This window comes from Apteryx mantelli, chromosome 15, assembly GCF_036417845.1.
Source record: "Apteryx mantelli isolate bAptMan1 chromosome 15, bAptMan1.hap1, whole genome shotgun sequence".
In the NCBI taxonomy this organism is placed as follows: domain Eukaryota; kingdom Metazoa; phylum Chordata; class Aves; order Apterygiformes; family Apterygidae; genus Apteryx; species Apteryx mantelli.
This window is the reverse complement of record NC_089992.1, coordinates 19009570-19035452: the sequence shown is the minus strand read 5'-3', so window position 1 is coordinate 19035452 and position 25883 is coordinate 19009570. Positions and strand designations below refer to the sequence as shown.

The 25883-nt window shown below is 37.4% G+C and overlaps 1 protein-coding gene across 2 annotated transcripts; it reads right to left on the bottom strand.

Moving 5' to 3' along the window:
- Nucleotides 1-1772: 1772 nt before the first annotated feature.
- On the bottom strand, nt 1773-25870 carry FAN1 (FANCD2 and FANCI associated nuclease 1). 2 transcript variants are annotated; one of them, XM_013957264.2, is made up of 14 exons: nt 25831-25870; nt 24304-25733; nt 19249-19389; nt 17981-18176; nt 14261-14494; nt 13617-13748; nt 12353-12461; nt 11378-11497; nt 8789-8953; nt 7630-7798; nt 6624-6727; nt 3766-3960; nt 3254-3382; nt 1773-2277 (listed from the first exon to the last, which is right to left on the bottom strand). In XM_013957264.2, the coding sequence occupies exons 2-14, from the start codon at nt 25595-25597 to the stop codon at nt 2140-2142; spliced, it is 3126 nt and encodes a 1041-aa protein (XP_013812718.1). In that variant the 5' UTR covers nt 25598-25733; nt 25831-25870; the 3' UTR covers nt 1773-2139. The 2 variants fall into 2 exon arrangements, with proteins under 2 accessions (XP_013812718.1, XP_013812719.1); XM_013957265.2 differs by lacking the exons at nt 11378-11497; nt 25831-25870 and having other exon boundaries at nt 24304-25728.
- Nucleotides 25871-25883: the final 13 nt, after the last annotated feature.

The window sequence follows — 25883 nt, the reverse complement described above, 5'->3', positions numbered from 1 at the left end:
GCTTACATTTTGGAATTTACTTTTGAAACAAAGGTACTAAAAATTTAAAGTAGATGTTCTCTACTCTACACAGTTGCCTTATCATCAGTAGGTACTACTCCAAACATCTTTAATAGCTTTCAAAAGTAATTTTTAAGGTGTGAGTACATCTCTTTAACTTCCCTTTACAGGGTGCAGACATGCATATATACACACATATGTACACACACACACACACACACACACACACACACTCAAATTTTAATTTCTGTTCACCATTTCCAAACAAGATACGGTTAATGCCATTTTGATGTTGCAAAAGTATAAAAACTACAAAGAAGCTTATCTTTTTTTAGGTTGTTTCTAGAAAACGTGCACTATTTTGGCTGTTACTGCCTGTTATAATCATGACTTTTTTACTACACTGTAAACTGGGTTGGGGGGGGAAGAGGTGGGATATGAAATGCTGGTTGATATTGTTAAAGTGTACCTCCAGTGTCATTAGTTACTGCAAGACAGAGGTTACTATAGACTTACTTAGTAATCATGGTAGTACAACTTTATTCACCATTTACTGCCATGTATTAAAGAAATGTCTTTCATTCCAGAAATGCATTGAAAAGTGTGTGTTTGTTTGTGAGTATATGTATATCCAGGCCTGCACGTGTGTTTAATGTGCACCTGCCTGCAATACCACTTTGATATTAACTGCCTTGTATTTTTAATGAAGATGTAGCAGGTGGACAAAGGTTTTGGCTTATTGTCATACAGAAAGAAACATTAAAACCAAAATTTTCTAACAACTTCAGTTAAGCAAAGGATGAAATCCTAAATTTGCCTCCAACGTAAGACAGAACTCTGTCCCTCGAATTGCTTTAGGCAGTAGGCTTCTAATGCTGTTGCTGCAATGGTTTAGAGTTCACTACTTCACCTGAAACTAAAACCTTTGTGCCTGATAATGATTTATTGAGTAAAGTAGCAGTGCCAGGAAGAATATAAAATCCTGATGCTGAGTTGTGAATGTGAAGTAAATTAGACTAAATAAAAGTTCATACCTTTCCACAGCGAACTTCAGGAGTTTTCTTTCACTTCCTTTAATGAAAAAAATGGTGGGTGTTATTTTTGTTTTTTTCAAGAAAAGCAGGGACACTGCTGTAGAAAGATGATTGATTAATAAAACAGATGTGCAGATAATTACTCACTATGTTCTTTTACAGTGCTTGCTGTTAGGATGGTAAGTAGAATTTTGAACATCCTGAAAGCTTACTCAGTATGAGAATGAAAACTGCAGAGAAATGATGCTGTCTAGGTGTTAAAATTAGAGGGGAAAAAAAGTTTTTGGTGTGTTAAGAGAACTCAGCTTTTTGTTTCCATTTCAGTTGACTGACTGACTTGTGAATGAGAAAACATCATTTTATGTAGGGCAAAACTGACTGCAATGGCATATTGCAAATGAGTGCAGCCATCTTGGCACTTGGCAACTCATCTACTACCAGCAATACTTCCCCTTTTTACAGTTAATACAGCTATTCAAGACAGAAAGAGCTGTTAAACAAGTTATGTTTTCATATGTAGCAGCAAATCAAAATAGGCATTTAAAAAAATGTGGTTTATACCTTAGTCAATGCCAGTTATACTTTTTATATGAAATTCAGAAAGAAATACCTTCTTATACAAAGTGGGGACCACAGAACCATGGTGGTTCTAACATACTGGAAGGTGCTGAATAGGACACCTGCAGAGTATAATGAATGAAATCGGGCTATAGCAGCAAAATAGAAGCTATCAAGGACTTGATGCAATGCATTTTTTATTGTAGAAGTATTTTTCGTTTGGTACAGATGTGATTGCAGCTACTTCTCTTGACTGGACAAAGACTCTGTATTACCTTTTTGTAGAATAAGTTATGAATTGTGTATAGAATAGGAAGGCTTTGTTCTTCTGAACACTGGTAACATACTGTAAATCATAAATAGACAGTCCTCTCAAACTATATTTTAGAATGTTTTTGTGCTAAGTGTAACTGCAGTAATATTCCATGAAGCCATAGTTTTAGGAGAAACTATTTTAAATAAGCAGCAGCCAGTAGTATGTGTCATGACATTTCCTTTAAGGATACCCCAGTTACATACAAAACGCACGTGGTCAACATGTCTTTTGTCAACTGAGGCGTTTACTCTTAGCTCCGACTGCTTGCACATGACAAACTTCTACTGCAGCACCCAGCTTCTTCAGTTCACTCAGCCAGATGATCTGCTTGTAGGACAGGCGATCATTGGGACCTTTCACTTCCACCAGCTACAAAGAAATTTGGATGATTAATAGATTATCTATGCAGAGGAGCTGCAAGATCTTTAGTTCCAGTAGACCAGTATAAGCTGTTCTTTGCAACAGAAATAATGTAGACAACACAATAGAAGCCCCGGGGGGTGCTAAATTATAAACCCAAGTCCCAAAGTTTTCCTGTAATAAAATAAAATTTTGTAGAGTAATTATCCACCAAAACACAGACAGTACAATATGTAGAAAAAAAATTATTTAAGACAGTGTTGGTGAATGAAGATACTACATATTCTAAATCATCTATCTATCTATCTTACCTATAGTCATTCATCTCCAATTTACACAGATCCTGGTCCTTGTCCCTTCAAATCTGGACTTATTCCAAAAAGCTATAAGTAAGTCAAGCTGATACAGTAACTTAAAGTATATTACTTCAACTGTACTAGAGAACTAGTTTCTGCTGTTCAGCTATGTTTTATGAATACACAACAAGATGCTCCAGCAGCTGAGAGAAGCCCAATATTCTTCTGGCCACTATCATACAGAAATCATGATTGTTTGCTCAAGTTTTTGTAGGAGAGACACATAGATATAGTAATGGTGAATTTTTGTTTCACATATCCAATTTTTTTGCATAAGAAGTAAGTGGTGACATTAGCACCCCTTGCCAGCACTTGTCTGAATGTGTATGATATTGACAAGGGTTTCTTTACAGTAATTTTAATAAATGCTCTAGTTTACAACAATACTTAGTTACCGCTTGCTGTTTCTATTACTTCCATTAAAGCTATAGCAAAAGGCCTAATGAAATGACACATAAGCAATAAAAAAATCACTGATCACCACAGCTGCTTAGCAGATGAGCAGCAGGTTTTGCCTCACTGCAACAGGAAAATATAGGTTGTATATGCTGACAACTGGAAGTTTTTCTATCTCTCCTTCTCAGATAGGATCAGCTGAGCATTGAGTATTCCATGATCTGTCAACATACCTTGAACTGACTACTATGAGTGCTCCACACAACCAGGTCAGGAAGCCCCCCTCTGCAATGGCGTAGATCTTTAGAAAGTCGCCTAAAAACACCACTCAGAAACATTCCTCCAAGGCAAGAGACAAGGCTCTGTAAGAGAAGGTTGCATTGTTTTTCTTTAAATTTCCTGTCCCGCCCTTTCTCAGCTCTCAATAAATATGTCTCTGCTTTTTGTTTAATCAATCATGTATAACCAGCAACTTCAATAGATGTTATTTTCCTTCCATGTTCCCAACTACTGTTGTTGCAGGAAAAGTGGCCATATCAGAAAAGGGCAAATGGGAAGGTGAGAGGATTTAGGAAAAGGGAGAATTGTGCTCACGTCCTCACCTGCTTCCTCCCTCCCACCACTCACCCTCACTCTTCTTGGGTCAGTGCCCCAGTACAAACTTTGTGAGCACACTAAGGCAACATGTGATTTAACCACAAGCCTGATGAAAGAGAGTGTCCTCTCTGGACAACTTGTTATTTACCTGAACCTGCTGGAGGGAAATAAAACGCCCCCAGCTAACTAGTGCTGCTGCTTTTCCCTCCTGAGTGTTCCAGATGTCAGCGATCAACTTTGTTAGCATCTCTGAGGAAGCAGTATGAAGCTGCAGGAGTCTGGCCTCAATGGCATCCCTCCTGTTCTCATAGAAGCTGTCAGTGTATAAATCCAGGGGGAACATCTGTATGAAAAGGTAAAAACAGCCCTGAGGAGCTGCCTGCAAAGCAGAGATTCCAAGAATAACAATGCCCTACTTCATACCTTTCTTTTTTTTTTTTTTTTTTTAAGCTAAACTACAGATTCACTCAAACGCCCAGTCAGTTTAACTTGGACACACTCACCACATAATCCTTTACTAACTGGGGAAAGATCTGCATAATTTTAACAATGGATGTCAGTGCAGCAAACAATGGCCACATCTTAGACCATGCTCTCTTGGTTTTTATTAATTTAGAAAAACCTAGTCACAGAGGTTTCCTTTGAAAGAAAACAAAGAGCTAGCTGCTCTCCTAACTTGCCAAGCAATAATATTCTAGGCAGGATTCGGAAACAGAATCAAAACTGCTCAGCTACAGTGACCAAAAGTTTTGTGGGGCGAGGAGAGGAGTGGGGAACAAAACTGACAGATTTGGGGAATATCACCCAGGCCTCTCAAAAGCAAAGAAAGAGAATCATGTGTATCTATCTCTTGTACATGTTACAGTATAAAGTCACTGCAGCAACTACTCAATTTTGAAAAAAGGAAAAAGGCTAGAAAGCAGGCAAGTGGCATTCCAGTTTCTCAAATGCAAATGCGTGTCACTGCAAGAATATGAATTTCAAACTTCCACATATACTGCTGCCACAACCATGCTAATCTCAGGAGAGCCCAGCCTAGGAACTACTGGGAGAATTAGGTGGAAGCTTTCAGCTCGTCCTTGTTTATGCCCGAGTCTGTCAGCTTTGCTCTGCATTAATAAGTAAAATTTAGTTAACAAAAAAAAGGGGGGGGGGCAAAAGAGCTGTAAATATTGGGCTTAATTGCTGAATTATCCTTGTTATAAGCAGACACAAGGTACGTATACAATTCTTTTCTTTCTTTGTTTTTAAGTAGGTATAATCTGTATGTAATGAGATTATATAAAAGGGAATGTATTTAGAAAGGCAAGAGCTATGGTAAATGGTAGTTAGCACTGATAAAGAATACCTGCTTTTAACACAAGACATCATACATACAATTAAGATGTCTTAACTTACAAGAATAGCAGATATGCCATGTGCAGTTAGCTGTATGAATTCCATTTACTAGTATTTATTTGTATGGTCTACCTTTGAAGCTAGAGCCTTATTAGCAGTTTCCTTCCTCACCTGCCTGCAAGTGCCTTCATGTCCCACCCCAAATGTCCAAAGCAAAAAGGACAGCCATGGCTCAGTTCTTCCTGTAACCTGTATTCAACCCTATTTGGTATTCAACCCTATATTTGGTCATATGAAGAAAAGAAACAAGTTGTAAAAGACATTTCAAAGACTAGTCATTACTATGTAAGTAAGTAGCCTCTTTATATCATGATCTGATCAGACTTACAATCACGTTCTTGTGGCTTAATTATTATTTCACTAACAACTGATTGTATACATACTCAAATCCATGTCAACACAAAATTAAAAAAAGCTTAAACTTCAGCTTACTGAGACAGAGACTTATGTATCCAGAGTGTTGCGTTTTATCCCATTGGCCTGTAATAAAATCATTCTGCTGTTGATTCACTAGATTTTACATCCTTTGCTCAAAGGACTCTATGTAATAAAGTCCTTAAATGAGTGTATATCTTCCTCTCCCCCAATAAATGAGATGTTTGTAGGGAGATGATAGCCATCCTCCCAAACCACCAGCTGGTTTTGACTCAACCACAAAGATTTCTACTACATACTGGTTAAGAAAAATTAAAAAAAAAAAGAAAAACCTACATACTGATCATAAAAAAGAAAAAGAAGAGGAAATTTTTACCTAAGAAAGATACTCACAGTGATATTAACCTATAACTGCTTGCAATACAAACAAATTCACTTAAAGAAGAGGACCACTCTGGCTGTTTTGCCTCTTGACCAGAGTTGCAATTAGAAAGAATGGCTGAGGTGGACGGAAGAAAGAGCCTAGTTTAGTCCTACTGCATCTGAGATGATGATAGATGATAGATTTTTAGGACTTTTTTCCTGTCAAATGCCACTAAACGATCAATATATCTAACTGCAAATATTAAAATTGTTCCTACTTCTAATTTATGAGCTGTAAAGCCTCTACCTAAAAAACAGAAGTTCACCTGCAGTCATCAATCTTAGGTTTTGGCAGGGAGTTGTTTAGGAGGAGGTCATTTTTGTTTCTTTGTTTGCTTTTAAAAAAAGAAGGATGAGCCCAAAAGCACAAACATGGTGTGTGTGGGGGGTATCAAACCTAAGTTTAACCATCTGGATTCCCTTTAAAATCTATTGAAAAGAAACAGATTTTTTTTATGGAGTCATTTGACCTATTTCACTCCAAATGAGATGAACTTTTCTACGGACATGTCTTTTTCTTCCACTAATTATAAAGAAAACTTTCACCAGTGAGTTCAGATACAGGACATCTGCATTTGGCCAGATGAATCTCACCGTATGTAGCAGTCAATCCAGACTAATACGATCAATTAATGAGGAGTCCTTTAGTAAAAAGCCCAATATAACAAGTAATAAAAGTAAGCTAACACCAAGATCTGTCTGAAAAGTCCCTCAGAATAAAATGTTGTGAATCCAGAATCAGATTTTTTTAACATGATTACAGAATCTACAGCAATGGGTAAAGAATTAAAGAAAGCCTTTCAAAAATACCTGATAGCAATTTCTGAAAACATCAGGTATGTCGTCCATGAATATGATATCCCACATTAGAAGTCCATACAGTGTAATAAACGTTGAACCTTCTCCATGAATCCCTAAAGGACAAAATTTAATAATATAAATACTTCAGCCATAAAAACGGAGACACCTATTTCTATAGCAACAACATATGAATCGCAAGTAAATTAGAGTGATGATACAAAATAGAAGCACACCATGCTTAGGTTTATACACAGCTGAAGTCAAGTATATACTTGCATTGTAAATGTCTTCTATTTGCACGATTTGCTAATGCCTTCCATTTCAAAGCCAGTGGCTTTTACTAACAGCATAAGATCAATTAACATGCCCTGTCTTGACTAAAGTTTACAGTTCTAACTTTATTGGGTTTTAGTATATTAACACTTGCTTACTTTGTTGTATTTTGCTTTTTTCTCCTGACCTATATATTCTATTTCCTGATCTATATATTCACATTTGTCCAAGGCTTTCCAAAGCTCTTAAGTTGTAAAAACATAAGAACAACTAATAATAGAACTGAAAAGCAAGCTTTTCTAAAAGGAGTTTTTAAGTAAAAGTCTCTTGCTGAGGTGTATACTGTTTTTATGTTCATCTAGTACCAAAAATCACACTGGGAGTTTACCTTTCCTGTAAATTTCTTATAAGGCACTGCTGGCATTAAGCCCCTAACAGATAAAATGTCTGTTCACTAATGAGAAAGGCAAAATATAAGTGATTTTCTATTGGGTTGCAGAAGCCTTTTTTCTTCCACATTTCAAAACTGCCTTTGGTATACATGGGAAGCAAAAACCTAATAGCCAGGAGGAAGGCCAGCTGGAAAGGACATATTAGAGCCTTTGGGGAAGAAAACAGAATCAGATGAAAAAACCTGGTCTAATGAAATAAGCTAAAACTGGCCTAATTAACTGAACTGCTTAATAAATTGAGTCTTTACTCCCACAGTTATTTTTACTGTACAAAATGAAGTTACTCTTACCCTGATCGAAACCATTCTGCCTATAATGAGTCAGCGCCAGTTCCTCAACAGAGCACATAACTGTGGATACACTGAAGTCTTCGCTTCCTTCTTCACCACCAGTATCCTCCATTAGAAACACAGATTTTCCCAGTCCCATCTGAGGACACATCTTTCCTTTGATCGTAACCTGAACACCATAAACAAGTAGTTACTTCCCAGCATCACATTGGAAAAACTTTAGCATAAGTATTTTAGTTTCTCCTAAAGAATGTGTGCCTCCTTTTCAGTTTCCTTAAAACCAGAACCAGATTGCTTTCAAAAATCAACTGAATAAAATTTAACCTGCCATTCCCTTGACAGCATTAAATGAGTAAATTTTGGATGACAAATCAGATTTTCTGAACTGACAAATTATTCAGAAAAAAAATACTGGACAAAAGGGAATGTAGTATTTGTATATTTGTGACCAGGAAGAAAAAATAGGGAACGACTGAGGAGACTGATTTTTGGCCTGAGAAAAGTATGCAGCGATGGGGTTGGGAGAGAAGGAGAGGTTCTGCTCTGACTGTGCTCAGATATAAATATCTTTGCAACAGCAGGAAAAAGAATGGTTTAAAAAAACAAACCACCCCCCCCAAACATTACAATATGATACAAGTGCCTACCGCTAAAAGGTTAAAAAAAAAATTGCACTCTCTTGAGCTCAAGCCATTACTCTAATGCTCACAACATCCTGCTAACGTTACTATTACTTTTGCTTGCACACAGAAAGCTTGGCCTGAAGACATACAAAAAAATCAGAGGCAATGCACAGATTTGCTTAGACTCTTCAGAAAGAAAAATTCTGATGGCTTTACTGCTGGTAAATTAGTGGAATTTATATCTGGTCAGATTTTTTAACCCAAATTTAGTAAAATAATGCAAATTAAATCAATGGAGCACATCTGACTAACTTCAGCCAAGAAGCGGACCCTTTATTAAATAAGTAGAAATATTTGTTTACAAGAGGTTTTTGTTTGAGAAATATTTATGTTTGTATTAGCTTTCCCACAACACAAATAGGCCACAGGTTGGTACACAGGCACATAATGACAGTCTTCAGGATCATTTTTTCTTGTGAGATGAAAAAGACTTCAAGAGTTTGTATTTTTCAGAAGTCACCAGCATTGTTACTTACATGTGTCACATCTTCCACAGTTATGACTGGTAGATCATGAAACAGGCATCTGAACTGTTTACAGCTTGGTGAGTCTCTGATTCGTAGGGCCCGCTGGTATAGAGAGAGACGATGCCCAGTACGGACAAAGGGGTCTGCAAGCCCATTTCTAATGCAGTCGATGGCCTAGCAATGAACAAGATAACATGCAATAATTTTAAAAGACCAATATTAGTCTGCCTGTTCTTACTAAGCCCAAAGAATCAACTGATTTAAAGAACACAAAAAATGTGAATATTAAAAAACAGCATATAAGACAAGGCTTCTTTTCTTACTGATGTACTGAAGTTAAAACCATTAAGTAACATTTTGCTCTGTCAGGATGCTGAATTTTGCTTCTACTAATACAGTACAAAGGAATTACTCCGCATTTGTACTGAACAATATAAGATTAAGGAAGTGAAAATTCTACATATACATAGTAAGTGACAAGACGAAAGAGTCAGTGATAAGGTAGAAAGAATCTTTTTGCCAGTACTACTCTACCCAAGTAGCATACAGCATTTTTCTTAAGCCAGTTTCTCAGCAGTACCTAATGTGGAAACAGAAGGATCAATTCAGTTGTGCAAGAATATACATACAGAATACGTTTTAGATCATTGCATTATTGCACTGAAGAACATCCAGGACTACAATCTAATTACAGACTCAGAAAACTTAGTTCAGATCATAGTTCTGACACAGTCTCTTTCTGTGACTTGGAGAAGATGCTTTGTTCTAATTTATACATGAGGAACTGAGACTAACTCTTCCTTTGTACAACTTCCTGTTCCAAGTGTGGGAGAAGCTAGATACAGAGGTACAAGATGAGCAGAGAGAACTGCAGATACTAGATAGCCTGTGCTGTTACTTCCTTTTAACAGAGTTATAGAATGAAATGCAACAGGAAATACAAACATTTTAATTCCAACTCTAAATAACCTTACTGAGGCAAGGAAGCAACATCAGGCAAAAAATAATTGTCACTCTCTGTTGATTTTGAGTAATTCTACAGTTGCTACTGTTCCTGCACCTAAAACTTTTTTTCATTTCTATTTTTCATTGCTAAATTAGTCAGATATCTTAGCTGTGTTTAACTATACCAGCCCTTCTTATTTTTAGTTAAAAGTTGATTTCAGTCTCCCCATAGTTTCTTCTGATGTAGGCTGCTGTGACCTAAACAGTCCTTTCATTTTCAATCATTGACAGTATTTCTCTTTTATATGTAACAGATGGGAAAAATGGACAAAATCTCCTGTATTTATAAATCTTCAGACCAACAGCTGATACAACTACCACTTTCTGTTTCTTGCACAGAATATTCATGGAACTACAACTGAGTCATAAAATTAGTTAGACAGTAGCTTCTACTTCTTGTGGTTTTTGAAAAGAAAGTCCATAAACGGCTCGTTCTGGTTTACAAGGAAGTCAAAGGCACAACCTGTACTGCAGTTTACAGTTTTCTCTGGTTCCTATATATCCTGCTGCAGAAATCTATCCAGAGGTGCCACAGAGTTCTACAGAGATTTACAGTAATCCTTGCATGCAAACATGCCACGCCATCTCCTTTGGCCACATGCCAGCTAATCACTGAGGAAACTAAAAGACTATTCACCATGGACACAATGTTTCTAAAAGCCTGAACTGCATCACTCAAGCAACTGGAGAATGGCAATTTTACCCACTGCACAATTGTGTGTTTTGCTTTTATAAAGACACCCTACTGGACGGGAAAAGGGAAGAGGATAAAGTTTCAGGAAAATTTTAGATTACCTGAAAACCTCTCCTCCCCTCCTGTGCCCTCCTAAGGAAATTACACAAACAAGGATGAACATCGCCTGTAATACATGCTGTCCAGCACCTTTAATGTTATTCTGGATACCAGCTCCTTTTCCAGTATAAGATTGGTCAGTAATGGTTTCTCCTGCAGGACCCTGGAAATAGTTTACATTTGCTGTTAAAGACTGACCCCCCTACCAGGGCTGTGTATCGGTAACAGATCTAAAAATGGGGTCGACTACTGCTTGACCCTGAGGGTAGAAACCCCACACCAAAACTGGTCCAGACATAGAAGACATTCTTCTCCCCACTGGGAACAGTTAGCCAAAGGACTTAACTCCCTTAATTTGTGGTCTGAAGACATTAAAAAACCTCCTTCCTATCATGCTTGGCTTTTTTCATTCCAGATACGGCCTCTTCATGACTCAGGTTCAGAAGTAGAAGTGTTTACTGCAAGAAATTTCTCTGCTTCTCATACACCAGGCAAATCCATGAGGCAGAATGGCTGAGCAAGCTGCTGCCTGACAACTCTGTACAATCCGGCATGTCAGATGGTGCTCTTCTAAGCAACAGAAAAAGCAGGTAAATCTAGGATGAGGCTATTCACACTCAAACTTGTAGAAATGACCCCATTTCTTTGGAGGAATTGGTTACTTGACCCTGGGATGCCTACCAACATCCGAGCTTTTAGCAGAGCCTACCCAGCTGTTCTGCTCACACCAAATACTAATAAAATGTTTACAGGCAATCACTCCAGGATTTCCAGCATTACAGCATGCAGCAGTGAGATACCTTCTTAGTGTTTTTCAAGTGCTGATGCAAATTCAGAGCTAGGCGATCCCACCATCGCCCTCTGCTGTCAGTACAATACACTTCCTGAGACAAAAGATTCTGCAGCTCCTGCACCGCTTCCTAGAGCAACAGGAATAGGTTTTCATTAATTGATTTAGAAAACCAAGCTGAAACTTCATTATATACTTTAGCACGTCACTTTCCCTTCTAATTATTAGGTACTATAAAAAAATCTGTCTCTGCAAAATTTAAATCCCATTTTTAGTCTAACACCCAAAGTATTCAGGTGTATAGGTATATCTTAAGAGCACTAGGATAAATAGAGACATTTTCATTAAAACTTAAAGGTTAGCTGCAAAAAATAAAATATTTCTGTCCTTATAGTATATGAGAAAGGCCTGAACATTACTTGTTGCCTTCTTGCAGAGGTAAAGTCTTTTAGAAGAATATGTTTTGCTTTAACATATAAGTCAGAGGCCTTTGCAGATGTTAGCTCCAGGTGAAAAGGCAGGGGATTTCACAGAAAAGTTTTCTTCCAAGAGTTTCATATTTAAAGTCAATAACCAAATCTAGTGAAACACAGATATCTTTAAATAAACAACGATGTCTCAACAGCAGTCTCATGCCATATTACAACCCTGTTAATTCTTCAGTTTCTCCCCAAAATCTCCAAAGTATAACCAGAAAATCAAAACATAATTTAAAAGATGTGGTCTTTCTTTAGAACCTTCTAATGCAGCAAGAAAAAAACAGCACATCTTACTTAAAGGTAACCTGTAAAGAGAACGGTAGCAATTCCCACAAAAATTATCACCATTTTCCAGCTACATCAGGAAAATACTTCAATGCCTAAGGAAACAGCAAACTCTCCTATAATATACCATAAACTGTATCATCACTGAAGTCAGTCAGTGTATATTTTATTGAACTGTAGTATTATCAATAAAAAATGTATTTGCATTCACTCCACTTTACCTTATACATGTGAAGTCTCTGCAAAATTTCAACACCTTGAGAAAGGATTCTTGTATACACCCAGCCAACTGTGAAATGTCTCAGATACTCAGGTAGAGCTCTGTGATAGCTGAAAGATGAGAGCAGCTCAGGAGATCACTTTAATGATACCAATTTAAATTCTTAAAATTCTCTTACATGCACATACCTAAAGCACTTACAAAAATGAAATGCCTTATATACCAAAACTGAACTGAAAAGAGTATCAAGGCTGCAAAGTCAAGAACCCAAAGGTGAGATAACAGTAGAGTTGAGGTAGGAGGTGCAAGCTGCACTTGTACAGCAGCTTCTTTCAACAGCAGAGGAATTATTAGTTAACTATTTATACATCAGATGCAAAACAATAATTTATTTCCTCATGTTTCTTTGCTGCCAACTTGTTCTAGTAAGTGAGCAGGCTAACTTCAGAAACATGGGAACAAGCAAAAGGAAAAAGCCAGAATAGTCCTTTCCTTCCCTGAAAGAAGACTAACATCTTTTAATTAGGCACCTCTATGTTTAAAGAAATACTCTTCAAAGTCTTACTAAAATCAAACTAAGTTTTGCCACTGTCTTTAGTGTGAAATCAAACAGACCTCCAAATGATCCTCTATGAATATTACTTTAAATCAGTTGTCATGACAATTAATGTAATGCCAAAAATAAGGCTTTAATTTTGAGTGTATCATTAAGCTAGAAAACAAAATAACTAAAACAAAATCTGATGAAGGATGCTTCAAAAACAATACACTTGAATTCTTCACAATGCTTCAGTTCTCAGATCTTTAGTAATGTTTCCTGAATAAGACCTACTTGGAAGTTCCAACAGATGAATAACCCAGTATGTTTTCCCATAACCTTTGCAACATTCTTTTGTTCATAGTGAATTTTAAATTCTGCTGATTGCTATTTGCCTGAAAGCCATAAAAACAAACTATGAGAAGGGAAAAGTAAGGCTCTTGTTCTCCTGCACTGGCATGCTGAATAGTTGTTTTGATGCTTTATCCATGCCTACCAATTCACTCCCAAGTTTTTATTAAAAAAGATCTTTTCATATATACCATTTAAAAGCTAAACAAACAACTAGGAAGTTCAAAGCTTTCAAGAACACTAAAGCTTCTAAATTTTACATGCTTAGATAACATCACAAGTCTATAACCCCCTCTCAAAAGGAACAGTACCAAAAGTAAGATAATATACTTAATAGTTGCATATGAGCATTATGCAAAATTTGCCAGTTTACTACCTCAAAGAGGGCTGATTTTTCAGTTCATTCCAGGTTTCTTTAGCACACATATAGAGATAATTAGCTTCTTCCCAGTTCCCATTTGCCATTGCAGTGGCTATATCGTTTGACAGGTGAGCAGCAGTTGCATACCTAAGGGAAAAAAAACACTAACCTCTGTATCAGGCTCAAAAAGTATTTACAGTTAAAAGAAATCAATTCCTCCACACAATACTCTTTTAAAATTCCTTTCCAGTCTCCAAGGGCATTAAACGATGTAGCCAGCTTTATTCTTATCCTGTTGGATCAACAGTTTGTAGTAACAGGATCCATTATGTTTAAAATTATTTCTAGACAAGAGAACATATTTTTTTTGTTCAGGTTTCATTCTAGTAAGCAACACTGAAATGTAAGAAGAAACTTTAATCAGCAGATGATCACAAAGCAAAGAAATATGCTATCTTGGTTAAAATACAAGCCCTCATGAATTAGAAGTCTTACCTGGATTAAAAAAAATGCGTTTCAAATTATTACAAAAGTGCACTTGTACCTGTTTATCATCTGCAGTTCTACATGACGAATCTCTTATTTGCCTATACAAATACTGCAACAAAGCTTTTCTAGAAATAAACAGAAAATTTCCAAACTGTCAGAGCCCCACCTACCTGATAAGATCATCTCTGTCCTGGAAGATTTCTGTTTTCCTGTTTACAGTGTAACTGGGGAATACCATACGCCCCATGTTTACCATAAGGACTGTGGAGAGCTGGCCTTGTCCACCACTACCAGCTTCTTCATCCTCCATTGACTCAGACAGTGAAAATAGCAGCAGCACTCTAGAAAATACAGCCCGGGGGCCTTTACAGACCCTGACCAATTTTCCAGCCAGGTCCTTCGCCCTAGGATAAATGAAATGATTATCCAAAATGTTTTTACCATCACTTGTAAAAACTGAAATACACTGAAAGAAGTATGAGAATAATTTTGTTTTCAAGACAATTACTGTGTAAACTTGATCTTCCCTGAAAGAAGCAGCCTAGGACTACTATATAGTGCATGTAACCTGTAACTCCTACATCGCGCATGTAACCTCTAATGAAAAGCCAAAGAAATGCATTAATTAATAAAAGGTTTAAGTGCTGAACTTGAAGCAGAATAGAATTGGAACTCACTGCCCTTCAGCTCCCCTTGCTATGCCAGGCAGTACCAATACGCAACAGGACATGGTTAGCTGTTAGGGCAATGTTTAGAGACAACAACTTGAGAACCCATGTTTTAGGGTATCTCCATTTACAGATTTTCATCAAGCCTTTTCGTACAAGACAAGCTTTTGTTACTTCTCCACAGGACAACACAGATTTAAAACAAGATTTTCTCTGATGTTATAGGTAACTAGTATTTCAGCTGTCAGCTACAAGATCACAACATTCCAAAGGCTGACACATGGCTGAGCAAGTAATTAGATATATAAACCAACCTTTTTTCTTGCAGTGGGTAGGAGGGGGGAAGTCAGGGTCAAGAACCTTTTTGGAATCTAACTAAATTTCCCAAGTTCCTTTCTGTCTCCTTTCCCACGCAACTCTAAAGACTACCTCCCTTTCACCAAAAATGCACGTTTTCTTTCAGGATGTAAGCAAAAGCATGGAACTGTTTCTCCACCACTGCTTGCTCTCCTCCTTCCTCTCCTCCTTCCTGACCCAGCTGACTCCTCAGCAAAAGCAGAGAGAGCCCATGCCAAATGCCCCCTACAACAACATGCTGTATTCAGTCTCAGAAAGCATCCAAATTGGAAGTGTCTTGCTCAGGGAGTTTATGCATAATCCATAACCAAACTCCAGGAGCTAGTGTATCTCATTTCTGAACACAAACTTATTTTGATAATCACTAAAACAAAGCTTGTAAGCCTTTCTTATTTGAATTTTTCATCTCTTGGGCCATTTAAATTGAAATCTAGTTAAATAAACAATTAAAATTCAATTAAAGGGCTCTTCAGTTAAAAAACAAAAATACGCAATATATAAATAATGACTAGAATACAGTAGGTGTGACTGACATGCAGAAGATCAGGCATAATACAAGCACAATGACACATATTTTTTTAAGACTATATTTGAAATAAAAACTGGAATTTCCTAATTTTAACTAATAGAGGAAAACATACGTTTTAAGTAATAACAGAAATAGAGACCGAAAAATAAGAACATATTCATTCCAAGATTTGTTTTAATCATGTATTTAGTCTACTAGCAAACTTTATTTGATAGAATGATACAGCACATAACTTTTTCTAGCCTTCCTTTGTACAGTTTAAGCTAATATTCTGAAAACAACTTAATTCATGTTTGGGATATTTATACAAATTATGCAAATGTCAACCAAGATACATTCTCTGCTAAAAATCAGCATATATTTCAATATCTAGTATCAAAGAGAGGAAATGAAATCTCAAGTGCTATAAAGTATTTTCATACTGGAGTCTTTTAAATTCAAGTTAGGATGAGGAAGCAACTGCAAATCCTTAAGCTAAAAAAACCCTTCATTATCACAATGTCCCAACATCCTCTAACACCACATGATCATGGCTGTGACTCTGATCACTTCACCTGTTCTCCTGTAGACCAAATGAAATGCAATGCTACTAGAGACAGTGATGTCGTTATGAAATACTATTTTTAACAGAAGGGGAACAGATAGAGCTCCTGTTGTACTTTAAAAACAACAAAGACCAAATAAATCTGCTTTAAAACTAAACACCATTGCAAACCTCCCAGCTGTGAAACTCTGCAAGTCCAGCACTAAGCCAGCATTAGGCATTTCTTTCACCTTAGGAAAAAGAAAATCTTACTGATTCACCTAATAATTCTCCTTCATGGAGAGGCAATTTTAAAGCTCCTCTTCCAATACTAGGCCACTTTCAATATAAGGAACTTTGTGGTAAATCACATGATAGATTTCTGTGGGAAATATTTGTCCAATAAATGTATCTCTGCACAATTTGACAAAGCTATCTATCTCTCTTTCAAAGAACAAGAATACCACAGGAAAGACAAGCTATGTTATCAGAGTGAGAAAGCATGAACAAATGCAGTGCATAGTCATACTTTTCAGGTCTCTACTCAACCTGCATTTTGTACAGAAAAAGGATTCCACAGTTACTGAGTTCAGACCCTAGTTCTCCAACCTACTAGACATCCTCACAACCAGACAAGTAAGCTTTGTTTATTTACATTATTATTGGAACAGTTACTTTTTGGTATTGGCTGGTCAGAGAGGTAACTGTGTAAGACGGCTTCTAATCTCTGCAAGTATCACTTGTACCCTAGCCCCAGTTCCTTGGCTAGTACTTTAGTTCATATCCCTAGATTTTGTGTGGATGTTGTAGTTACAGATCATGTCCTAAATACTGAGAATAATAATGCTGTAATCCCTTCCATTAGGGTCAGACTGACACCTTGGCCTGAATCTGGACCCCAGAAGAACTGGAAGTCAAGAGTCATGGGACTTGCACAGCTGTGATAGCCACAGCGAAAAAAATCATAGGAGAAGCAAACTATCTTCTCCCTTTAAAAATACTGCCCAAAGAAAGACTTTATGCTGAAGTACAAAGCCAACCACAAAAAAGATTATTGCTCTCCTCTAATTCAAGTAATAGAGTACATTCAGCAAACTAACAGCAGATAGCTGCTTTTATAGGCAAGGACTTTCCCTATCTCTTCTTACATGTTTTTCTGCACCAATTTTGCTTTACAATTCAGAAATGTTTCTCTGCATAACTGAATAACTTTGGAGGGCAATGCTAAAAGTCAGTTAATAATGGACTTGAGCGTATTTGCCTTATTAAAAATATATTTTTTAAATAGTCACAAAAATTAAGGTTGGAAGGAAAAATAAATCTATGCAAAATTGTGACACAACATCAAGACATACAAAAATCATATTTCTGCTCCTCTACACTGACAACTACAACAAGAATTTTACACTGTCAGATAAGTCTATAAGTACAGTGAGAACTGCTTATGAAAAATAAAATGAGGTAAAATAATCAGTGAAACTAATATGATAATATTCTAGCCCACTATATATGGTAACTATGGCTTAATAAAAAAAATATCAAACATACTAATAGAAGTTTTACTTTTCTTTACAAGAAAAGGATAGATAACCATGCCCACAGCTGAAAAGCATCACATAGTTTTAAAAAACTCTAATACTTACCCTTTTATTTGACCCAGGAACTAATACTGTCACTAGAACTGTGAGTCAACGTTTAATGCTGCCCTTCCTTATTCTTTAATTTACAAAATGCGTTGCTCTTTTCAAAAGACATCTAAATTGAGTCCTCTGAAGCATAACTTACATTCACCTTTAAAAAGCTTAAGTAGTACCTTTTTAAAATTACTGTCCCAATACCAGTCTGACTCTTGCTGAAGACTGAACGTTGTTTTGCCAGCCTCAGAAAATCATCCACAAGTTGTTGTTTCTGACCATTTGGGTTAGGCAAGTGAAAGATCTTTGCTAATGTTTTCAGCTCAGGGGCTGAAAGCAAATCCAACCCTTCACATAGGTCTTCCAATTCAGATTCTAAAAGTAAAATGATCCACATACATTTGTTACATGTTATAGATACACACCAAAGTAACAGTTGAAAGTATAGGGAGGTTTTTAGATAATTTTTACATTCCTATAACCTAGCACTAACCTAATGATACTCCTCAAATGTATATGTCATTGATGCTAGCTTTTCCAGCTTGAAATTCATTATCTTCAAAGGTCCACTTTGAAGGAATGGAACAATCAGAAAAATCCCATGGCAACTTCAAAGCAAAAGCCAAAATAAGGAAATTTTGCTGAGTTAAAAAATTGCAGCTCAGAGAAACTTTTCTGGCTTCCTGATGATTGAAACTGTTTACCCACTGCAAAAGAGTTTACTGTCAGGGAGCAGCAAGAGCTTCTCCCCAAGGCAGGATGAGCCAGAAGCCAGGGGTGACCACAGCACAGGCAGAGCTCTCACCAGCCAGGGCGCAGTCGCACCGTATGTGAACAGGAGGGGCAGAGCAGAAGTGCTGGTAACAGGTTTCACTGGCAGCCCCGGGCAAGGCAAGGTGACGAATCAGGTCCAGGGTCCATCTAAGAGATGAGCCAGACAGGGGACTAGAGACAAGGCTACAATATAGGTCCAAGGACCATCCATAGTACAGGGCCAGAGACAGGACTGCAGACAAGCTCCCTACCACGTAGGTCTGAGGTCCATGCAGGAAACAAGGCCAGAGAGTGGGCTGAAGACAGGTACGCCTGCAACACAGCTCAGGCCAGCATGGAAGGAGAATAAATGGAGCTCCTGGACCAATGCGCAGAGGGTGCATGGGAGGGGGTTGGGGAAGAGGCTGGTCAAGGCAAGTAAGGCCTATTTGTGCACCTACGACCCTGGCATATACTCAGCTCTCCCTCTTACCTAATTTGCAGTAACTACTTTTACTGTTAATGCAAAAGAACATGTAACCCATCTACCTGGAATCTTTAGCTACTCTGCTCCTCAAAACATTCTTCCAATTCTCTACTTAAGGTACAGACAAGCATATAGTGCATTAAATTCTAACGTCACTACTGCAGATTTTATTTATAGTATTTTAAATATTATTAATAGTATCCATACCTGTTTGCAGAAAGCTAGTTTCAACCAGTTCTTCAATTACTGGTAACAAATCCACACTTATCTCTCCATACTCTATTTTGTTCACTTTTATCCAGTTCAGTTTGCGTTGAAAAAGTCTCACATATAACTTCTGCCCACCAACTGCAAATTTTATTTAAAGTGGGGAAGGAGAAGAAAATTAAATTCTAAAACATTGTGTTACACATACTCACTACTTTACCTATAAAAAATGACTTTGATAGAGCTAGCTGTTAAAATACATTTTAAATCTGCCTGTCTTCTATAGACAGAATTGGTAAAATACCAGAACTTACCTTTCCAACTTCTTATTGCTCATTAGAATCTTTAAGTTTTGTAGGTAATAGAAATTATTATGATGTATTTTGTAGGCAATAAATGTTACTCAAATGTATTTTGGACATGCTTACCCTACAAGAAATAATTTATTTTCCAGGAAAAGACAACTTCATTTTTCAAACACTGTGCATAATGTAATATTAAATAGGTCTTTTTGCTTTCATCAATGCTCATTCAATAACCACCTATTTGACACTGGGAGAGTAAAAGAAGCTGAAGTCTGACAAAATCATTTCAGAATCACGGACTACCTCTCAGTTTCATCTTCGGAGTCTTATTTTTGCCAAAGGTAAGTTTAATTTTACTAATATTGCCAAGGAAAGCACTCCTACTGATTTGTTTTTATTTAGGGAAGACGTCTCTTAAAGTAACTTTTAAAAACACTAACAATGATGAAATTCAACTAAATAACAAAATCTTAGTTGTAAGTTATCTAGATATTGTGACAACATTCAGCATCCTTTTGAATACCTATCTCACCCCTCATGAGCTTCTAATCTGTTTATCTGTGTCTGCTGCTGCTCAACTGTAACAGATCATTAATAAATGCAGACACTGAAACCCTGCCGGACCTGGATATATTTAGGAAATTGCAATTAACTTTTACATGGTTATTAAACTGTTCTGCTGTCTTTAAACAGACTTCTCCAGATTTTTTTCAATAAAAGATTTCTAGGATCAATTCAGTCAGAGAACTACATTCAGAAGCCTAAGTTTGTAATTTTCCCTGTGGGTATACAGCTTCTTTGAAGTCTCTCTCCAGTTTTTTTCAACTCTGAATAGAGAAAAAAGGTTGACTAACACATCAATATCCTTTTTCCACACCATGGAAACTGACAAAACTAGGTCCGCAATTCAGTAAAGGCATGAGAATAAAAAGGTCTTGTGCTAATAATTAATTGCTTTTTAAGCATCCTGTTCTGCACTGTATTACTTTTGACAGTTTAGGGGTTTGTTTTTCTTTTGTGGTTCTTAAGACAGTTTCTGATGTGTCACCGAAAAAAATTTGCTCTGAGTTGAAATATGATCAGCAAAACACACAGATCAGAAAAATCCAACCTTTGTAACTCATTAAAATATAATAGAAAAAAAAATATTTTTGCCTGTTAAATTTTCTTTACATCAGTTCCACTGGTGACAATAAATCAATGTGTCTCAGATACTATTTTTCTGCTCTGTACAAGTTGGAAAGAGAATTTCACAAAAAGTGCATTACGTAGTGTCATCAAAATTATGTGCTTGTATTCTTCCAAGTGCAACATGAGGTGAAATTAAACATGGAGAATACTAAAAAAACTTTTATAATTTTACACTTAATTTAAAACAGTTCTCATCTTGAGTACAAAACCTGACATTGCAGCGTAGGCTACTTGCTATTCATTTTCAAACCTTAAATTCAGTTCCCAGATTTTTATCTGTTCTGTATCTCTATGTTCTGTATCTAGTTCAGCCTGCAACGTTGCAGAATCTGCTAACGGAAACATATGGCTACACCAGTGCTTTTGCCTACTTTAATTTATTGTTTCCAAAAATTGGCAGTGACCCATACCCACCATAAAGCCCATCCACTTTTAAGAAAACCAGGCAAGAAGGAAGGACTGCTTCAAATTTAATTTTATCTTTTAAAACATCATCTTTTCATAATAAGCATTAGAGATAAAATAACTCACTGAAGAATGTCAGACATTATAGAAGAAAATAATGAAATACTGGAGAATACCTATGCTCAAGTAATTTAACTTATAATATTAAGCACGTGATGATTGTTATGATAATGGACAGACAACACTTGTTTTGGTAGAAACTTCTAATGTGGAACAGATATCCCATCTACCTGAACTTTTAAAGTATTCTGTCCAAGATCTCTTGAAGGTAAAGACATCCATCTGTTATTTGTCCAGAACTGATTACATATTGACTTAATGCTATCTGATCACTTCTCGTAGCTGAATCACTGTGTTTTCCCTAGCCTGCAAAGAGAGATTGTTTTACTTGCGACTCCAGCAGTCACTGCAGACATAGATTTATCAGCACTGCTTTGCAATAATTCTTCTTCTGTATTCTTAAGTCCTGTGAGAGGGCAACATTGAAATAACACCAATGAAATAGAAAGAAGCTCTCCCTTTACTTACCAGAGAAAGTTACTATTACTGACTAGAGTTGTACTTATCTAGAGAAGGGAGCACAGAAATAAGCTGTTTCCTGAACTTCTCTTTTAGTACTGGACAAAGTAGCCAAAGGCTACTTCCATTCTTTCTTTGTATATTCCTGTTTTAATTACCACAATGTAAATAAGCTGTTATCAAGCCCAGTATGTCCCCAAATACACATTTAGGCGGAGGAAGCCAACTATTGTAATATTGCTACGGGCCTTGAATGCAGCAACTGGCTCTGCGACACACTCCCAATTTCCACAGGTTTGACTGCTTGTGTCCAAGGTCAGCTCCAATACGGCACAGCTGTAACCTGGGCTCACTGCTGGGAAAAGAGCTGGGTGAAGCTTCACCCCCCTCTTCATTTGGGAGCTGCATTTCAGCTCAGGCCCTTGCCCTGGCCCTTAGCTCTTGCCTGCGCTGTGTCGCAGGCACGCCAGTGCTCAGCCAGGTCCCGCGCTGACTCGGCTTCCTGGCTTGGCCTTGCACCTGCCTCCTCGCTACGGACCTGCCCGCCACCGCTGGAGCGCGGCGGCCCCTGCTTCCTGGCGCGGGGCTCGTCTGCTCGTCTTGCCTGGGCGCTGCGGGACCTTGCCCCTGGTAGGCGAGGACACAGCCCCTGCCGGCCTCGCTGTCACCTGGCTCACTTCCCCATGCGGAGCAGCCTGCTCTCACTACTTCCTGACAGATATATTCCTGTTATGATCTCTTCTTACTTAAAATATTCTCATAGCTTTTACTGGCATTGCTTTTAATTATTTACAAGTGTTCAATATTACTGCATATCATGATTAAAATATAGTTTATAAGAACTTAACTGTGACCAGGTAATCACTGCAGAAATGCCTATGCAAGTTTAAAGTCCTACTTTCTCCCCTGGAGTTTTTACACCCTTTTAGCAACCATCCCTTAAGGTGGTTTGAGTTAACTCAGCAGATGAGGGATGCTCACATGTTCTTTTGCAGCTGCTATACTTAGGAAGAGGATACCAGGCTAATAGAGCCATTTCTACAGATTGTCTGACCATAGTTTAAGTAATGCCTAAAGAGACAGATACTCACTGACTCAATTTTTTAAAGGAAGACAGACTATGAACTGCTTATCAGGACTGTAGCTTTGCTAAAAAGCATGAACCAACAACACCTCTGCATTTTGGCACCCAGTATTTAACAACCTTGTGAAGTCATACAAATTTATCAAACATCATTCTATCAGTATCTGTATCTATACGAGGTATTAGAAGAACATTTGCTGGAAGCCTTCTGTTGGACCTAGGAAAATCTCAGGTGATCTCTAATCAAAAAATTATGACCTTGACAGATTTCTCTTTTGTAATGTATTGTAGTGCCAATCCACAATATCATTTGGGACTTCCTAGAAACAAACATTAAGGAACAAAGAGCTCTGAGCAGCTAAGGTCATTTAGAGTAGTTATATTGCCATTTTTCTTCCAGTTTGCAATTGTGGAAAAAAGGGAAAATGGAGCCAGTCTAAAGATTGCATGCTAGTGGAAAAAAAATTAATATTCAATTATAATCTACAGAGAGAAAAAGAACTCAATGCACAGCAGGTTTACAATGGGAAATACTATTCTGAAGTATGATACAGTTTGCAGTCCACTAGTTAAGCTAAATTGAATTAACATGTGCTAATAAGTGCAGCCTGCTCTCTGACTGATTTTTCAAAGAGGTATGTATGTAACTGTCATTTCTGTACACCCCTCTTGGATGCACAAACTGAGCTCATAGAGCATATACTAAAAAATACTTTGTCAGGCAGCTGAACATTATGGTAGTGGCTTAAAACTACATAAATGGTTAGGCCTGCAATAGTTTGAGATAAAAGCTTTCATATGGAAGTTGGTATGGCTTATTCCCATTTTGATGCTCCAAGTCTACAACTCAAAGTAGTGCTGGTAAAACTATTCTTAATTACACTGTAAGACAAGTTATAAACATACATAATAATTTGGAGGGTTAGTTTTAACCCAGATCACTTCTGCCATGCTTTTACAGTAAAACTTATGAGTATAGGATTCGGGCAATATTTCTGCTTTGAATCTTGCCTAAATATGAAGGGCTTGAACCTCCAACATTCTGGCATTTCCTGAAGCTAATGAGAGCTAAAAGTATAAAGCAACTTACAAAGTGATACAAGAAAATGATTATTAATTGGCAACTAGCATTCTGAAAGCTGGCTAATAATCACTGGGATAACCATGGGCTCGCACCAAGTATGGAAGTCATCAGTAAATGTACTGAATCAAAACTCACAAATACACATTTGAAAAGTAATTTTCCAAGGACTAAAGGACTTTTACTCCTTATTTCAGACAAGCCTCCATTATTTATCAATATGTTCCATTAATGCAGCATTAGGGAAGCTTACCTACAAGAAACTGGAGGTATATAGCTGCTGAGAAAAACGTGTTTCTTCTCTTAAGAAATTTATCAAGCTTGCCCACTCTTACAACACTTCACATAAAACTACGGAACAGTTCTCTCTACAAGAGACAATGTGAGAAGACAAAAAAGTAAAAGGATACCTGATAACTGGCAGAACTTGGTAATAATGTTCATGTCTTGATCATTAAAGAGTCTCACATCATCTTCATTCTCCAAGACTGCTCGCAGCACCACTAAGAAATTCTGGAGGTAATAGGGGTGACCAGGAGAGTTGGGCACAGACCTAACCTCTTCATTTATTTTGTCTAAAATGTCACCAATGGAATTTTGAAATTCTACCTTTTCCACAGTTTCTGACAAAGAGTGATTAATCTCATCCTTAAAGTCTTCATGAACTTCCACAGGAAGTACCTGTACATCACCCTTTTTAAAGCAGTTTTGTCCATCACAGCTCACTTCTGTCCTGGAAGAAGGAATACCCCGAGTGTGAGGCTGAGTTTTCACTTCCGAACCATCGGTCAGCTCTGCTGCAGTATAAATGGCTGGATGCGTGTCAAATTTATCAGAGCTAAGTATCACACCTTCAGATCTGCTTTCTGTTTTGGTGCTCCTTGTACCAAATACTAGTCTTTTGCCATTAATGGTATCTGCTGGTAAAGATACCTGAACAATATCCACAAGGTCCTCTCCATGACATTTGTTTATTTCTTCTTGAAGTTCAGGTTCCTTTTCTGAAGGATTTTGCTCCTCTCTCTGAACAAGCTGATTTTCTTTTTGAGAACTAGGCCCAGCGCAAATCTCTTCATCATCCAGTGCTGCAGAGCTTTTGCATATATTGGGAACAGCTTGAGATGATGAATCAATCTCTTTATACACTATCTGTTTTCCTTCCTGGATATGACGTCTTCTGGACAGTTTAGATGACAAGCTTCCCAAAGAGATGATTTTAACTGTTTGAGCCCAGGATTCATTGTGAACATTACAGGCTGAATTATTATTGCTAAAATAAGGACTAACCTGTTGTGCTGCACTTGCTTCTGTTTTCAACAAACTGTTTTTGAAAGAACTTGTTTCTTGATTTGACCTTTTTTTTGAAAAATATGAGCTGGAATTATTGTTCATACTTGCAGCCAAAAGACTCTCATTCATAAAACAGTTGCAAGTTGAATCAGCCACACCCACCTTACCATGGTTGCCCTGACACATTTCATCCATGTGCTCATTTATTCTGTACCTCGGCACCATGTGCCCACACATAGGGCAGGTGATTTTGGCAGGGGGAACATTGTTAAAAAACGAAACAATAGAGGAGGGGGTTGAAGCCATAGACTGGGTTCCTTTAATTTCCACATCTTTTTTGGTTCCTTTCTTATTTTTACTGAGAGACAAACTTAGTCGGGCTCTTTTAACTTCTGAAGACCTAGCTTCTGCCATTATGAAATTTCAAAGCACTTACATAGCACAGGCTGCTTCATTACGGTCATATTTTCTTATTTTGCAATACTTTCTTTAAAAGAAAAAAAAGACTTCCCTTGGCTTCGTGTTTTCCACCTATAATCCTCTGACGTGCCTTCAAGAAAAGAATACGAAGACGTTGAACAGAAAATCTTTTAAGATACCAAACGCAATCAAGATGAACGGTGGAGGGGGAAAAAAAACAACCAAACCTGGAAAAGTCAACCCATCCTTGATTGCTATGCTGCAACTGTCCTTTTAGCTT

What these genes read in the sequence shown, in the direction of transcription:
- FAN1 (XM_013957264.2), bottom strand. Translation starts at nt 25,597, where the DNA reads ATGGCAGAAGCTAGGTCTTCAGAAGTTAAAAGAGCCCGACTAAGTTTG. An exon ending in AACTAGCTTTCTGCAAACAG is followed by an intron (nt 18,177 to 19,248) that starts GTATGGATACTA and finishes TTTTACTTTTAG; the next exon opens with AATCTGAATTGGAAGACCTA. An exon ending in TTTTCAGAAATTGCTATCAG is followed by an intron (nt 3,961 to 6,623) that starts GTATTTTTGAAA and finishes CTTTTCATACAG; the next exon opens with ATGTTCCCCCTGGATTTATA.